General features: G+C 41.2%; 1 protein-coding gene across 4 annotated transcripts in view; it reads left to right on the forward strand.

The window, feature by feature from the left end:
• Positions 1–16,944, forward strand: part of dpy19l3 (dpy-19 like C-mannosyltransferase 3) — a 68,361-nt gene that overhangs the window by 18,128 nt on the left and 33,289 nt on the right. For all 4 annotated transcript variants that reach the window (XM_040011214.1, XM_040011215.1, XM_040011217.1 and 1 more), the window contains 7 exons: positions 3,514–3,635; positions 4,196–4,341; positions 7,289–7,412; positions 7,589–7,723; positions 10,269–10,400; positions 14,741–14,842; positions 15,048–15,121. In XM_040011214.1, the coding sequence (XP_039867148.1) occupies positions 3,514–3,635; positions 4,196–4,341; positions 7,289–7,412; positions 7,589–7,723; positions 10,269–10,400; positions 14,741–14,842; positions 15,048–15,121 (835 nt within the window). The remainder of the gene's footprint in view (positions 1–3,513; positions 3,636–4,195; positions 4,342–7,288; positions 7,413–7,588; positions 7,724–10,268; positions 10,401–14,740; positions 14,843–15,047; positions 15,122–16,944) is intronic.

Below are 16,944 nucleotides of genomic sequence, written 5' to 3' on the forward strand. Positions count from 1 at the left end.
GGCTTCCACATAACAACTCGCTCCAAACGTTCTTCAGTATAAATTTGCAAACTCTCCAGATCTTCGTCACGGTCCTCCAGAGAGCTGAACTTTGTGGAAATAAAGAATGTATTTTTATTATCTTTAAAGCTCTCTAGAAATAAACTGTCTGAAATGCCGGTAACCAGTGCCGTGCTGCCGTGGTCGATACCGCCGAGTCTTGTGTCACTACAGCATAGCATCACCCGGGACCTACAGTTTTTCTGTAACTTCTTGTTTTAGGAAGCTAGCTTTTGTTAGCACCTTCCTTTGTACATGGTTGCCAACACCAGGTGGCTCTCTCTATCCATACTTGTAAGGAAAAACTGTTTTTCACTCCATTATTTCCACCCGACCAAACAAATCACTGCACTTTTCTCATGATGCACAGTCTGGTCTGAGGAAAATTAGCCTAATTATTTTGTTCCCATTACCATGTGAAATTCCTTGTTGGAAATGTGCCTAATTTTCCACTAAGGCAAATAATTGAGCTGTAGTCTAATCAGTTGAGGAACTGGCTGACCTCCCTTCCCGTCCCTTTCTATGTTCCCTTGTTTTTCTGTCACAGCACAGCAGCTCGTTATGCACAAACTACTGTAGGTTTTTGGTGTTATGGATGAAGCGCTGAAGTGACGGCAGGTAATGGAAGAAGGAGGGATATGTGAAGGAAAGATGTAATGAATAAATGAGCTAAAATAGGAGAAAGAATCCAGATGAGCGAGCAAGGCAGGACACAGAGTCAGGTGGAAAAAGAAAGGCATGACAGCAAATGGCGTAAATGAATGAACAAAGTCGAGTGGGTCATGCGTGTGGGTGGTAATGTGCACTTTGTTTATGCAAAACCGTGCTGGTTTTTATGGTTTTCCATGGATCAAGAACACAGCGGAAATCAGGCTGACACATCCCAGCCTGCAGCAGAAAGTCAGCCCTCGCTCCTCGCTCCATGTCACGCTCTGTTTCAGTCAAACCCAGTACATGGTGATGATACTGCACGGAGTAACCAATATGGATTAATGCTATCAGTGCGCGCATCAGCTCATATAACACCAGCAGCAGTGTTTTCTGTGACAGAGTAATGTTAAAATGTCATTCTTTTTTATGTTAGTGTTATTTTGGTAATTCTTGCCATCATTCCCTTCTGTAATAATGCCATTGGACCAAAGCGATTTAGAACATGTAGCAGCATAGCTTTAAAAGTCAGACGAGGCAAGAGACAAAACACCACTTCGTCAATCTCATTTGGAAGAGGAAAAAAGAACAAGACACAGCCTAACATAATCACCAACACGTTGTGCTTTCATTCTGACCTCCTGTGGTGGTATTAGTGATCCAGGTATGTAGTGAAAGATCATTCCAGGTGTATTCCCTTTGAGTTTTTCATGTTAAAGTGGAGCTTTTACTTTCACTAGAGTATAAATAATTATTAATTATGTTGTACTTTTTTTTTTTTTTCTGTCTGAAAGAAGCCAGATTAGTTCGCTTCCTGTTCAACCAGCTTTCTTCTGATTGGCTGCCCCTCATAAATAGGTCTATGTTTCTTCTCTTGAATATGTATGATGTCATGTCATGGAGCGGGGATATACCTAATACGGTGGTCTTACGTTGCCTGTCCCAGGAAGCCCCACCCACCCATTTGCCTTCTATAATTTTTCATGTGAGGCATCCAATCAGTAGAAAGAGAAAGTTGGTTTAACGGGGGAGGAGCAAAAACAGCTCATTCCAGTCAGTGGATGAACCGAGGAGCTTTGCCATTCCCAGCATAGTCTAAAGATGAATTTAAAATGTGCAGAGGTAATGTAGTACAGTAGCTTTAAATCGTGTGGCGAGTCCACAATAATAAAACCAAAAAACAAATATTAGGGAGACGCGTCTGACCAGCTAAAGCATGAAAAAAGAAAAGATTTGGTTAAAAATGAGCAAGAAGACCTAAACTTTAAATCTTTTTGAAGGATGTGAGAGCGGGGCATAAAGTGAGGGGGGACGAGGGCCCCTTGCCTCTCCACTTTTGATGCCCTTGGCAGCTAAATAGTAATAAACCTAAATTATAGTTTAAACCTCAATTACTGGAAAACAGAGGCTTTTTTCCCATTTAATGGAGAAGAAACCAGCTGTGTGCAAAACAATGATGTAATATGTCCTTTTAAATATTTCCCCGTTGACACATCCAGCATCCCACATTAGCATTCATTTGGAGTAATGTTTTTGGCAGCTTAGCAAATCTAAGTCCAATATTTACCTTCTTTTCCTCTTTGATGTGTTCCCACCAGCATCACAGCAAAATATCTGGCTGTAAAAAGCTGCTAAGAGCTCGTCTATGTTCCACAGCAAGTCATTAACTTTGCCTGTCTTTGTCTGCTGAAAACCGCACTGACGGGAGGTGAGAGTGGACTGAAACAGTAAAGTTGCAGACCATCGAGCCCAAAAAGCGAGAGCACTTGAAATGCACTAAAGCAGAGGTGATGATAACGCTCTGCGGGTTTGTATTTATGAGCCACATCAGCCACACACTCAGTCAGAGGAAATCGATCGGTTACATACAGTGGAAATCCAGCAGTCCTTAAAGGTGCAGTTTGTAAAACCGGGTCACTTTGTCATGATGTGCTTTGTAAAGATGCACACGTGCTTTTGTGTTTTTATTACTGAGTTAGTGGAAACTCGAGTCCTAGTTTGTAACAATTTATAAGCAGAATAATGAATAGTTCTGTCAAAAATGGCACATTTTTCATCTTCATGCACAGACGAGGTGCGTGGTCTTGGCCATTAAGTCTCAATTTAAGGCCCAAAGAGATGTCGATGCAAATGAAGAAGGTTGAGAAACCTAAATCAACGTATCCGAGAAATAACAAAAACTTTAAGAGTTGTCAAATCAACTCGCTTAAAAAGAAGATTTATATTTTTGGCTTTTTGCCGTTTTTTTTGGTGGTGAGATGAGGGCTGACTAGCATCCAGGCCTCTGCGGTGAGGACACACCCGTCTGTACACGGGGCGCATTTGTTACATTTTTAATGTTTTAAACCAAAAATCTTTTTTTCCCTCAAAGGTTGTTTTTATTATTTCATGGGGGATGAAGTTGCCCCACAACCCATCTCCAATAAAGCACTGCAGGAAATTTTCACATGCTTTATTTATTAGATTGATGTTTGGGTCATTTAGGGGATTTTTCTTTTGGAGAAAAACAGAACAAACTACATTTAGTTTGCTAAAATTCAGGAAATGAAGTGAAGTTTGAAGCGTTCCGAGTGTGCTTTGAGCAATGCAGGAATTTAACTTCAAACAGAACACGCTGCGTTTTTTAGTGGTCGATGCAAATTTCCGACCCTGTTTTTTCTCTAATGGCACGAGTCTGAGCTAAATAAATGAGCCAGGTGAGCTTCGAGAAACATTAACACCCCTTCCTCCCTGGCTGTCATAAAGCCAATAATTATTATCAGTTTGTAAAAAAAAAAAAAAATTAAAGAACTGGTGTGTTTGTGTGTGTGAATTTTGTGTTTGCAGGGCTCAAAGAAATGATCCATGACAACTTGACAGAATCCAAGAGGACCATTAACCTCTTGCAGCGAATGAATATCTACCAAGAGGTCTTTCTCAGTGTTCTCTACAGATTGTTGCCCATACAGGTAATACAACACTCACCTGTCATCTCGGCTGGTAACACACAAAAGATTAAAGACCTCAGCTACACCAGCTAGACTGTCTGGGACTTTTGTCATTTATTCTGTTAATTAACACATCCTTTTTATGTGTAGGGGTGGGGGGAGAAAGTAAAGTCACTCTCCAGTGTTTTGAAAAATTTATTTTCTTTTGGCATTATTACTGTAATGATCGTAGTCAAATGAGGAGGTGTTTGAGGCGCAGTGGCGTTCCTTTGTTTTTCTGTCTTTTTAGCTGACATGACTCGGAGCCCTTACACTTGTCACACTGGAGGAAAAGGTTTCTGTATTGGCATAACAATTAACCGAGAAACCGCGACTAAGCTTCATCAGCTGTCTCACCGAGAGACAAGAATGTCAGGGAGTGAAATATCAGACACAACTCTGAAAATGCCACAGTGTTCTCGAGTGCCCGAGTCAGTCGCTGTCACTGTTGTCAACTCTGTGCATTCAATCGCGCTGCCTAATGAACTAATGGCTTCCCTTTTGTGTATGTGTGTGTCTGTGTTTTTGTGTGTGTGGCCCAGTCATATTTGGAGCCCGTGTACTTTTATATTTACACAGTGTTCTCGCTCCAAGCTGTGTATGTGATCGCTTTGTACCTCACAGCGTGGCTTCTGTCTGGCTCCTGGCTTGCTGGTGCGCTCACCGGGGTCTGGTACATCCTTAACAGGTGAGTAATAACTATCTGTGTGCGTGACACAGTGAAGGAGGAGAGAGTTAGTTCCTCTCTTCTCGCACTTGACTCTGTCATGGCAGTTTTTCTCTCAATATAACAAAGAGTCCTTTTTTTCTTTTCTTTTATTTTTTTTTTCTTTTATGGATCAACTCTTAAAGGTGCAGTTGGTAATTTTTTTTAAGGTTAGGTAACACAAAGAAAAGATATTGTACTTACACACTAATCTATTTATATTTATATTTATATCTTCCAGCAAATTGATGTTTTCATAAACGAACCACCCAAACAACAAAAAGCAGTAGCTGTTTATAAGCTAACATCATCCTAGCTAACGTTAGGCTTGAAAGTCCTAAAAATCACACTTTCTCTAATAACAGTTTGATTACATTCTGACATCATCTGAGAGTTTATTTACCAAGAGTCCAACCATATTATATCTACTTAAAAGACATCAAACAGCAGCTAACAGCAGCTAACAGTAGCAGCTAACAGCAGCTAACAGCAGTAGCTAACAGCAGCAGCTAACAGCAGCTAGCAGCAGCAGCTAACAGCAGTAGCTAACAGCGGCTAATAATAGCTAACAACAGCTAGTAACGGTGGCAAAAACAGAAGCCTTACTGGCAGGTATGCTATTCTCAGAAACACACCTCAATATCAGTGTCATTGGTAAGAAGGGATGTTACTGACTCATTGACACCTAGCATCACTCTTAGGTGGCCACAACATGTTTGTCCTACAGCGACCACCATAGCTAGGATTATGCTCTTGAATTAAGAGGGTTAAAAAAGTCAGTACTATGTAACTTTTAGCTTCACATGACTAAGTGTGACTGAGGCTTTAGCCACCTGGTGATGGTTAGTCGGTTAAGTTGACAAAGTAGGTTAGCTCCCCTCCTTGAGTTTGGATGAAGCTCTCTGTGAGTCCAATTCCCTGCTGATGTTGATCCTTCATTAGATGGGTTTCTTCTAGCTGATCTTGGCTTACCCGCCTACTTAATCATGACACATTGTTGAATGCTGAAAGCAGTAGCTCATTTGTTTCTTCACATATGCTGTCAGTAGTAAAATGCCATTTAAAGCCCCAAAAGTTTTTTCTTTTCTTTCCTTATGTGAAGTTAAAATCAATTTCTTTGGTCTGAACCAGTCGTTTGTTGACATTGAAGTAAACTTAAGCGATTGCTTTGTGTTGCTCACTGTTGATGCTGGGACGCTGGACCGCCACTTGGGAGTGAGCATAAATGTCACATTATTTGTATTTTTGTGGAATGTTTATCCCGAGTGTCTCACATACTGTGCAAATCAATCCACAGGCTGTGAAAGGCAACCGAGAGAGATGGGAAGGTCTCATTGTTTATGTTATATAACAAACCTTGTGTAGCAAACCTTGAAATTTTTGTCAAACCCAGAGTCCATCCTACTAGGTTTCAGTTAAAAATCTCCCACAGATGGAAGAGAAGACTTAAGTTCGTATTTTGCATTCACTTTAGACCAATCATCTGGATTTAGAAGTGATGGGCTGTAAATCCCAAACCCTGGGTGTTTGTTAGCTTGAAGCATCTATCGTCTTCATTTCTTAGATCCGTGACTTCAACACCTGAGCATATACATTATGCAAGTGATCAGTGGGGGTCATACTACAGATGTTTGCAGGGAACATCAATAATCTGGTTACTCACACATGATTTTTAGCAGCGGTGTGAGCACGAAGGGTCAGAAAAGCTTAAGAAATTTCAGGTTATGTGAGAGTCGTGTCCCGCAGAGTCTCCTCTAAACTTCTGCTCTTTACTGTAGTGTGAGCAGAGTTTTAAACACTGTGTTAGATGCACTGCACATCAGCAGCGGACTTCTTAATAGATTTGGAATATTGACAAAATATTTCATCCTTGTTTTTAGCTTCCTACCAGCTGGTTGTGCCTAATAGACGGCCTTCAAGCTGGCCTACACCCAAAAACACCAGCGGTGAGAGATTTCAAGTTTGGGTCCAAACATTAAGTTATGTCAGTGACATCATGTGGCTTCTGACATATTTGGCGTTATTGGTCAAAGAAAAGTTTCCAGGAGAGTTTTTAATTTCCCTGAATGTTTTTAAGCATTTCAAGAACAAATTTTATTTTCCTAATTTCTTTAGTTAGTTGTTTAATTTGTTGATCGAGGGGGTGATTAGCTCAGTGCACACTCAGCAACTTCTCAGTCACCACGCAGCCAAGCTTTGAAGCACTCTGAACTCTACTTTGTGGTCTATTTCAGTCTAAATGAGAATTTAATGATGTCAAAATTAAAATCCCTGCTATATGAACAAAGACTTAAAAGTAGCAATTAGCACTAAAATTAAGTGTAATAAAAATTAAGCTATCATTTGAGAGTGAATGCACTCATAGTCATCAGTATAATCAATAAAGGCTTTAAATTCACACAAGGAGTTGACTTGATGTTGCACAGGTGCTCACTCATGTCTGCTTGGTGCGTATCACGAGAATGAGGGTACAGTGAGTGGAAGAAGTGACTGACTGCCATAAATAAAGCACTTTGCTTCGTAGCTGAAAGTTGGTCGCTAGTGGACCTTCCAGGTTGTGTAGCTAATCCACTGACAAACCAAACAGACACGGTGCATGTACGGGACAAGCAGATCTAAATTCTTCTTTTGTTAGTTTGTGTTACTGGTGTGTGGATTTGCCTACTTTTCTGTACTGTTGGAAGCGCACTAAAGTTTAAACGGTCTCAAAAACCCTCCTGGCGTTTTCTCTGCTGTCCATTTGGAGCTGTAAACGCTGTACGACCTCAGAGCGCTTTGAAAACTGCCGCCATGATCTCAGGATTTAATTTTTTTTCTTTTTCTCAAAGCCACCAGAAGTTCCAGACTTCTGTTAGGTTTCCTTCACGGTGTTTAGCTGAAACGGTTTAACACCATCTCTCCATCGCTTCATCAATCATTCTCCTTTCAGGGTAGATACTACTCGTGTAGAGTTCACCATCTCCCTCAGAGAGAACTGGTCTTTGCCCTTCTTAGCGCTGCAGGTCACCGCTATCACCTGTTACCTCAGACCCCAGCTCACCACATTACAGCAGGTAAGCGCAGAGCTATAGCCCAAGCTCGCCACATAGATCAGCCTGATGAGGCGAGCCACTCAATAATTTAGAAGTACAAGCAGCACAGAAGAAATGTGATCAGGCAGTGTGGCTGTAGTTATGCAGATTAAGCATCTAACCCTGTGTGCGCGCGTATGTTTGTGTTTCCTCCTCAGAAGGTGATGGTGTGGCTGATGTATGTGACGACGTTCTGTTTCTGTCTGACCTGGCAGTTCAACCAGTTCATTCTACTGGTTCAGGCTCTCGTCATTTACACCCTGGACTGCGGTGACTTCTTAACAACTACACAGGTAAGAAGGACCAGATATTTACAGGTTTCTAGCTTCTGGTTATAGTTTCATGTGTCCCGATCAGGGGCACTGAGCTTGTATAGGTGCTAAAAAATTTGACATATATTAAACACTAATATGTTATAAAGTGTAACAGCTGACTTTAGGTGTCCTGGCAACAATTGTCTGTTTTTCCATTGTTGAGCTATGAGAAAAATCCTTTCGGTCTGCAAGTAATTTGTTGCAGAGCTGAGTTAGTGAGACTCATATTGAGCTATCTTTCTGTACTCATAGTAGATATGTTATCTAAAGTCTGAAGAGTAGGCAGAGATAACAGAGTTGTTGGGGTTAGATTGAGGTTGAGGTCAGGTTTTGCATCATGAGAGGTGAGAAAAGGTGAAGAGAAGCTCAAATAATCAAAACACTTGCATTGATTGGAAAACAAGAAATGTTACTTTCCTGGGAATCTATTCCTGAGCGTTGGAAGGACAGACATATGTTCACGCACAGTTCACCCGCTTTACAAACACCAGAATTTTCTATTCCTCACTTGCTCGCAGCTGTGTTTGCAATGCAGATAGTTTCTGTCTTATTTGCTCAAACTATCCCTCTCTTATACATTTTCACTCGTGTGCAGTGGAGGTGAGTAGGATTTGATTTGTGGCGCTCGCCTCATTAAAAAACCATGATGTCCAACTGAAATTGGAATTCTTACTTTGTTTGTAAGAAAAAGAACAATAAGTGGAACGTTTATTGCAACACACCAGGTGTGTTTTTGTTTGTTTTATCTCGTGTTTTAAAACGTATCCCACAGCCTTGCTTTTATGCAGCTTAACTCAGGTAGTTGTACAGGTAGCTGGAACACCTATGGAGAGTTCCTGCTTGTTGAATCTCAGGTGGTGGCCTAGGGCCTGCTGTAAGGTCACCAGCTGGAAGCCACTTCTCACTGATGTTTTGCTGTGTTAGGCCCGGAGCATGCTGCATACCTCTGCGTGTGGTATTCATAGAGACAGAGCTGCTGCTGCTGCTATTGCCAGCACACAGAGAGAGAGTGCACTTGGAAAAAAGTCGGCTTTCTCACAAAGTTCTGCTGACTTTCTGACTTTCCTCCACCCTCTTCTTTTTAACATCCAAATGTGCAAATAACTATTAAATAATATTTAGGCTACATCCATTTGTGTCTGGGATATTTTCAGATGCGAGTCTTGCACAGTTGAGGAAAGCAGTGTTTTCAGCCTTGTTTCCAGAACATCTCCAAGTGGACGGGCAGCAGCAGGGACATCACCCTATTATCCCTGCAGCTGGCTCTGTGATACTTTTTCCCTCCACATTGTTTCTCCTCCTCTGCGTTCTCTGCCAGCTGCTTTCTGGCCTTCTTTAACTTAACTCGGGGAAACTCCAGTAACATGCAGGTCTCCATATGTGCATCTCTTCCTTCCAATTTCCAGTCAGGATGGTGGTCCTATTCTTGGCTGATTGATATGTTAGAGGCTGGACATGTCTGAGGTGACCAGCTCCATGGATTCATGGCGTTTTGCTGGCTTCAGGGTTTATGCCAGTTTCTGCATCACCAGGTCAATTAGCTTCAAAAACCTCAGAGAGAGGAGAGCGGAGCCAAAGCTGTGCACCTTAAAGTTTTTCATCCTCCAACTTTTCTATTGTTACACCTTTCCAGATATTTATGGTAGATTAACATTCATTTTACGTCTGGGCTGATGTAGCCTCGGTATACTGTGTGGCCTTTACTTGCTAGCATTCCCCAAGCCTCATGTTGGCCCCGTCATTATTTAAAGAGTGTGTCGAGTACGGTGGCTGGAGGTGAAAAGCTCGAGGAAAAAATAACTAGTTTTTAACTGGCAGAACAAGGTGTAGTGGTTGACACATTCATCTAACGTGTGATTTAGGACAGATTCCTGTTTTAATTCTGAGAGGAAACACAAACCCAACCTCAGCGGGCCACAGGATCTAATGGGAGGCCAGTTTAAATGGGAGGGTTACATCAGGTAGTGAATCCTTTGCCAAATCAAATACGCAGATGTATCTGCTGCTTCGGAAATAAAGGACGGGCTAAAAGAACTGTGACAGCAGTGAAAAGGACACACCAGGAGGGAAATGAGAGGAGTGGAAAATAAATGCTCAGTGCGTCACAGGAAGGCCTCCAGCAGCAAAACGAAGGGATGGGTCAGGGTCACCTGATCCAGCCTTAACCATAAGCTTTGTCATTTTTATCAGAGGGTGTCTGTCTCCTGAATCCAAATGAGAATTCAGATATCTGAAGGCTCTGACTCCCATTCTTTTGGAAATTCTAGCTGTCACAAATAAGTCGGCAGTCGGAGTGTGAGGTGCTCTTTAAGGATGAGATTATAATGTCTTTATAATATTAACATGTTCTTTGATTTTTTTGCAACCTTGTTAGACTCCATAGCATGCTGCTGTTTTATTTAAAAACAAATGATTTCAACCATACACACAGTCTACAGTCTTCTTTCATTGGTCCACTTTTGGACCAGGCTGTCAAGTCAACACTCACTCGCTTCTTCTTTACGTTGTTGGTGTGTTTCTCCAGGTGACTACGCTGTACCTCGTTCAAGTGAGCAGCCTGCTGAGCGTGTGGTTCCTCCAGTTCTGCAACTCCATGATACTGGGATCACTGGTCCTGAGCTTCATAGTAGCCGCGCTCTTCATCAGACATTGCCAGGTAAGCGTTATGAGTGATGGGTACGAAGAAGAAAAGTCTGAGATTAGAGAGGGTAAGGATTTGGAAAAAACAGAGCGCTGACACTAAAAGAGTCGTGGTGGTGGAAACTTGTTGACACACAGGTAGAAGATTATCTTTTACGTTTTGGTTGAAATCTGCGTGCTGCAGATGGTGTTTGCAGAAGATAATTTGTATGCTGGAGAAACAGTTTCCTGTCAGGTCTGAATGTAATTTAGTTCAGTCTTATCACAGTAACTTTTGCACAAACATTTAATGTGACAGGATGAAAGGCTGAGATTCAGGAGTAGGGAGATAAGTATTTAAATTCCTAAAATAAATGTTATTTTAGTAATGACATGCTCTAATTGCAAAAGCTTTGCTTTTAGCAGTCTTTCACAGATCTGTGCTCACATGTCTTGGACTTAAGTCATGCTTAGATGATGAATCTGGTGGCTTTACACTGAACATGCAGCTTACCTTGGACTAAACACCAGCCTCTCGACATCATAAGCACATCTACGGTCAGCAAATTAATGTAATGTTTTGGTGGATTGAAGAAAAATCTCAGCTGTAACTAATGAATGATAATGTCCAGATTTTTGGCTGCAGTCTGGTTATTTGGCAGGCAGGTGTCTGTACTCACTGGCACTGTGCTGCAGTTCAGGCTCGGGGTGTTTTAGATTCAGAAAATGCATATTTTTAGGGAAATATTCTTAGTTAAGCAAAGCTATCAAGAATATAAAGGATTTTATTTCTGTGAGTGAAGTAAGAACTAAATACCACGTGCCTGTGCACTGCTGTACATGGGCTGTTCCTTGTGTTTTCATAGCATTGCCCTAATCTTCTGGACAAATTTGGCAGTCATTTGATAACATGCATAAACTGCTGGGACACCAACAGAGGTGCAGAAAGGTTTCAAAAGAAAGTAGATTGAATCTTTTTATGGCTTTGATGTTTCTGCTTGTACTTGGATGAAATTGCCATGTCCAGTGTATTGTTGTCGACCCTGACACGCCAGCAGGGTAGTGCGTATTTTGGCCAAATGGATTTTTCAGTTTAACACAGTGATTCACATTTGGAAACAATTAGACTTTCTTTCAGAAACTGTTGTGATTTCCTCCTTCATCATCATGTTTTTAGAATCAAAGTAGGAGCTGCAGGGACCTTTCCTTGCTCCAGGCCCTGCTGTTTCTTTGTTGCTTTTTTCTACTATGATAGTCAGTTTATTTTTAATGTTAAAACTGTAAAATTCTATTTGGACTTCAATTCAATTTTGTTTATACAGCAACACAACAACAGTCGCCTCAAGGCGCTTTATATTGTAAGGCAGACCCTACAATAATACAGCAGAGAAAACCCAAACCATCATACCTATAAGCAGGTGTGTTGGCGACAGTGGGAAGGAAAAACTCCCTTTTAACAGGAAGAAACTTCTGGCAGAACCAGGCTCGGGGAGGGGCGGGGCCATCTGCTGCGACGGGTTGGGTGAGAGAAGGAAGACAGGATAAAGACATGCTGTGGAAGAGAACCAAAGATTAATAATAACTAATGATTAAATGCAGAGAGGTGTATAAACACATAGTGAGTGGAAAATGTGACTGAAGACTCATGGGAATCCCCCAGCAGCCTACACCTATTGCAGTGTAACACCAACCTTATAAACAGTACCCTAATCTATTATCAATGGTCATTGATCAGTGGTTGTTGATCAATGGTGATGACAATTTGCAAAAATAATGATCAATATTAATGGTCAAGAAACTGACCTCACAGCCCCACTGTTCATCAGTGGTGCTGGTTTCAGTCATTGTTCAAAGGTACTGTTTATAAGGTTGGGTAAACCTGCAGTCAGCTGAGACTGAAGAAGTCACTTGGATGAGTCACGAAACGTTTCTCCCTCTGAAAACGTTACATCCAGATGAACAGAATTAACTTTTTGGGATTTCCTTTCCTGGATGATTGAGCGTGCATCAAGACATCTGAGACAGGATATTTCTAATTTTAGAGAGATTGCGCAAGTGGAAGAAAGCATTCCTAATTTTTGTTTAATATGTGCATTGAAGGACATGTCCTGGTCAAAAATGACTCCAAGGTTCTTCACAGTGTTACTGGAGGCCAAGGTAATGCCATCCAGAGTAAGAATCTGCTTAGATACCATATTTCTAAGATTTTTAGGGCCGAGTACAATAACTTCATTTTTTGTGCATTTCGTCTTTATGTCTTTAAGACATTCCTGCAGTTTAACTACTTGGTGTTAAACGTCTATCGTTTCATTTTACGCTATCGTTTGTTTCGTGGTGTCGCAAAATAAGCTGTTTATGGCAATATTTTTTCATCGTTTTGATGTCACCGTAGTGGCTATATTCATTTCTTAAAGTTCTCTTTCTCTTATATTTAATATAACCACACTACAGACGGACAAGCGCCTGTTTTTATGCGTTGTGGTTAGCAACAACGACGGTAACAGCATCGCGTGTCCGCTTGTTTATGTTCCACATAAACCTTTCACAATAAAGCTCAAGATCCTGTTAAGACTTTTCAAAATAAACTGAATCACGCGAAAGAGGAGATTATTTACGGATGAGAATTAAAAAAGAGCCGCCAGGTGCTAAAAAATAAACCTTAGACTCAAACGTTCCCGCAAGTCGAGCTGCCCGAGATTCGCAGAATTTACAGAAAATGTTACATTTTTGTGATTTATATCGTTATCGGACGATAGAATTCTTATATCGGGATATGAGATTTTGGTCATATTGCACAGCCCTACTACAGCGTGCTCTAATCGCTCTAATAGGATATTATGGTCGACAGTATCGAACGCTGCACTGAGGTCTAGCAGGACAAGCACAGAGATGAGTCCACTGTCAGAGGCCATAAGAAGATCGTTTGTAACCTTCACTAAAGCTGTTTCTGTGCTGTGATGAGCTCTGAAACCTGACTGAAACTCTTCAAATAAGCCTCTGCAGATGATCTGTTTTACAAGAGTTTTTGAAATGAAAGGCAGGTTGGAGATTGGCCTATAATTAGCTAAGACTGCTGGGTCAAGAGATGGCTTTTTGAGTAACGGTTTAATTACTGCCAGCTTGAAGGCCTGTGGTACATAACTGATTATTAGAGATGGGGTAATCATATTTAAGACTTAAGCATTGACTTGCACCTTTCCAACATTTTTAGGAATCTCTCAGTTGACCACAGCTTGTTAAATGCAGTATTAACCTATATTTCATACCCTCTGTGGCTTGGCCGATTTTCAGTGATGGTGTTACTCAAAGAACTACTTAAACCTTTACAGCATTTGCGTCAGACTTATTTGTGACTTATGAAATAATGATTTTATCCAACTTCTGGTTTGAAACTTGAGGCATATTAGTTTGTGAAACAGGTATTCTGTCCTCTGCAAATGTTGATTTAGCCTTGGCAGACAGCGTTCTCATTTAATGGCTGGATTAAGCTTTAAATGCATACCTTTGATGTTGGATGGTTTTGATGACAGCAGGTCTGCAAAAAAGATGCACCTGGCATACTGATGATGAGTCGACATGCTAATAGTGGCATTCAGTAGCACAACTGGCAAAATACATCCAATTAGAGGTTGTTAAGTTAGGGCTGATAGTTTCCCTACAGTCACCTCCGCTGCCTAACCCTGCTGTCGGAAACACACAAATAGTATTCCAGGGCAAATCTCCAGTTTACAGAGGCGGAAGATCTCAGAGGCGTGCTGTGAGACTATTTCTAATTCAGTGGAAAAGCTGATAGATTCTCACATTTTGTGTCCAGAATCATCAGAACGGCTTCAGATGGAAAAACTCCCACAAAAACCACTGAGATGTCCATCTGTGAAGCAGTGGAGTGCTCTGTGCTCTGCGCAGTATCCGTGTTGTAAATAACCACGGGCATTTGAACACGATCAGTAATTACTGTGCTGACTAATTAGTTTGGTAGGGGTCACTCTGTGAGAAGTTGCAGCAGACTGTGCGCAGGATGAGACAATATAGACCTGAAATCTTAACAGTTTGCAATTAAAGTATGAAAGAATTTTGGGAAATAACGAGGACGTTTTTCTGACATCTATAAATGATTGCAAAATGTGCAATGTGCAAAAATAACAAGCAAAAAAAATATATTTATGCATGATTGATGATTTTAATATGTGCTTAGATATTTACAGAGAAATGACCCATGCTGTTAGGGGTTAGTGGTCTGATGCATGTACCCATATATATATACTGTGTGTATGGAAAGATGTCTGCTTTCCTTACATTTTTAATTTCAAAAAACTGCAGTGAGACCATAACAGATGCACTGACTAACCTCTTGTTATTCTGTGTGTGTGCATGTAGCCTGGTGTAAAGACTGGAAGCCTGGTGGTTCGTTTGAGCAAAGTTCTTCTCCACAGTGCCCTGGTTCTCCTCCTCACCGTCACCATCAACTACCTGGCCAAGGTGCGGCGTTCTCTTCCTCCCTCGCTCATCTTTTAATACACTTTCTCTCCATTTTCCTCTTTTTTTTCTCTCTCATCATATGCTCATTATCTTGTGATCTGTCCCTTATTTCACAACACACTCCTTCCTTCTTATCCTCATCAGGATTAACATGCTGATCTTTAGTCCTGACCTGATGATCTTCTCTTTGCGTGTGTGCTTACAGAAAGCCCTCCAGCTCCAATCAGACGAGCACATCTTTAAATTCATCAAGTCAAAGTTTGCTCTGGGTTCGACCAGGTATGAACACCTCCTCTAGTCCTGACCACATGTGAAATACGGGCTCGCTCCCAAACAGTAGTGCAAACTGCATATACAAAGTCTGTATTGTGTGCACTGGTACATAACTCCTGACTTGATCCAGAGTGACTGTATTATTCACTAAGCACCAGTATTGTAGCACCTGGAGTGTTATGGTGTGTGAATAATAGATGGCCGGGTAACACTAGCAGACCTCCCATTGATCAGATACTGTGTGTGTGTGTGTGTGTGTGTGTGTGTGTGTGTGTGTGTGTGTGTGGGGAACAGTTCAGCCACTGGATGGCTGCTCCAGGGTGGCAGATAACACAGCTCACAACTTGGTGCTACACAACTGGCGCTTCAATTATTCAGGAGTCTGTGGAAAATGCAGTGCATACTCTATCGCTGCCTCTCTCTGTTCCTGTTTCTCTCACTTGCGTTGACTTATTTCGTCTCTCCAAGTGTTTCTTTTTTTAATCCCTGGAGTCTTGCACCGCGTTTGCGTTTATATCAACTCTGTTTAGTTATTTATCCTCGTGGTGGTTTATCAGCATGTGGAGGATTGTAACTGCCAAGAATAAAATTAAAACCAAAATATCAGTTCATGTCATATTTGTTTAATGTTGTGTTGAATTCCCACTTTTTGTTTTTGCATAATGTTGATGTACTTAATGTTATATAGGTTTTCATTTATTTTGTCAGTTTGTATCTTTCATATATCAGAAGTCCAACGTGCAAAATATTGACCTAAAAAAAAAAGTTTATATTGTACAGACATGTCAGGGTTGATGCAATCTCATAGTTTTCTTTCTTTTTTTCTTCTTTGGCCTTCTTTTGGAGCCTTTTTGGTCGAGCGCAGAGGAAGGATGCTGCAAATACCAGACAAAGGATGTTAACGACATGAGGGAAAGAGGAGGAGCTTAGAGGAGGTTCATGGATGTCATGAACGAGGACACACAGAGGGTTTTAGTGACAGCGGAGGGTGGTAGGAGCGGGGTGAGATGCAGGCAGATGATCCACTGTGGCGGCCCCTAAAGGGAGCAGCCAAAACAGGAAGAAGTGGTCGTGTTATTTATTTTTCCATAGTGATTTAAAAGTAATGTAAAAAACATACAATTCATGCACATTTTTGCAACTGTCCTTTTAAGTGCACAAGTTGTGTTTCCAGATTGTGGATTGGGTCTTTTAACGTGGATTACTAACTTATCCTGATTTGATTGGAGGTTTTTAGCAGCCTGAAGGTTTATTTCTTTTAGTGCTTCAGAGTTCTTATTGTTCCTAGATTGTATGAACTAAAGGAGTTGGTGTCCCTGCTATAGACAGTATAAAAGATTTTTGGTCTCTGCAATTTCAAGCTTCATTGTCTAACATTAGTCAGATAACCCACTGAAAATGCCCAAAAGGCATTAAAACTGTGGGGAAGTCCACTTGAGTGGGACCTAGCAGAATCCTAGCTCCCTGTATCAGGACACCTGCTAAAGTAGCCACGCCCCCTCTTAAGAAAATTCCCCCCACCCAGAGTTGTTATGAAAGGGAAACGTATTCATAGAGCCCAAAACATTTTGTTGTGCCACGCTGTAAACATGCAGTTTAAGGAAATAATGCATGCACGTTTTTACATGGGAGTCTGTTGGGGTGGACCCGCAGGTGGCAATTACAGTAACTGCAGTTTTTACAAAATTACACATCGGCTTCATTTTTAAGCTCCAGAAACTCGATTTAAAGGGAAAGTTCCTGTTCCTTTCACAATAAAAGTCCTGGACATATACACTGTGTATAGAGAAGAGGAGGTTATTGCAATAGTAGAAATCAACTTTAATGGG

This window comes from Simochromis diagramma, unplaced genomic scaffold, assembly GCF_900408965.1.
Source record: "Simochromis diagramma unplaced genomic scaffold, fSimDia1.1 OVJJ01000603.1, whole genome shotgun sequence".
Classification (NCBI taxonomy): domain Eukaryota; kingdom Metazoa; phylum Chordata; class Actinopteri; order Cichliformes; family Cichlidae; genus Simochromis; species Simochromis diagramma.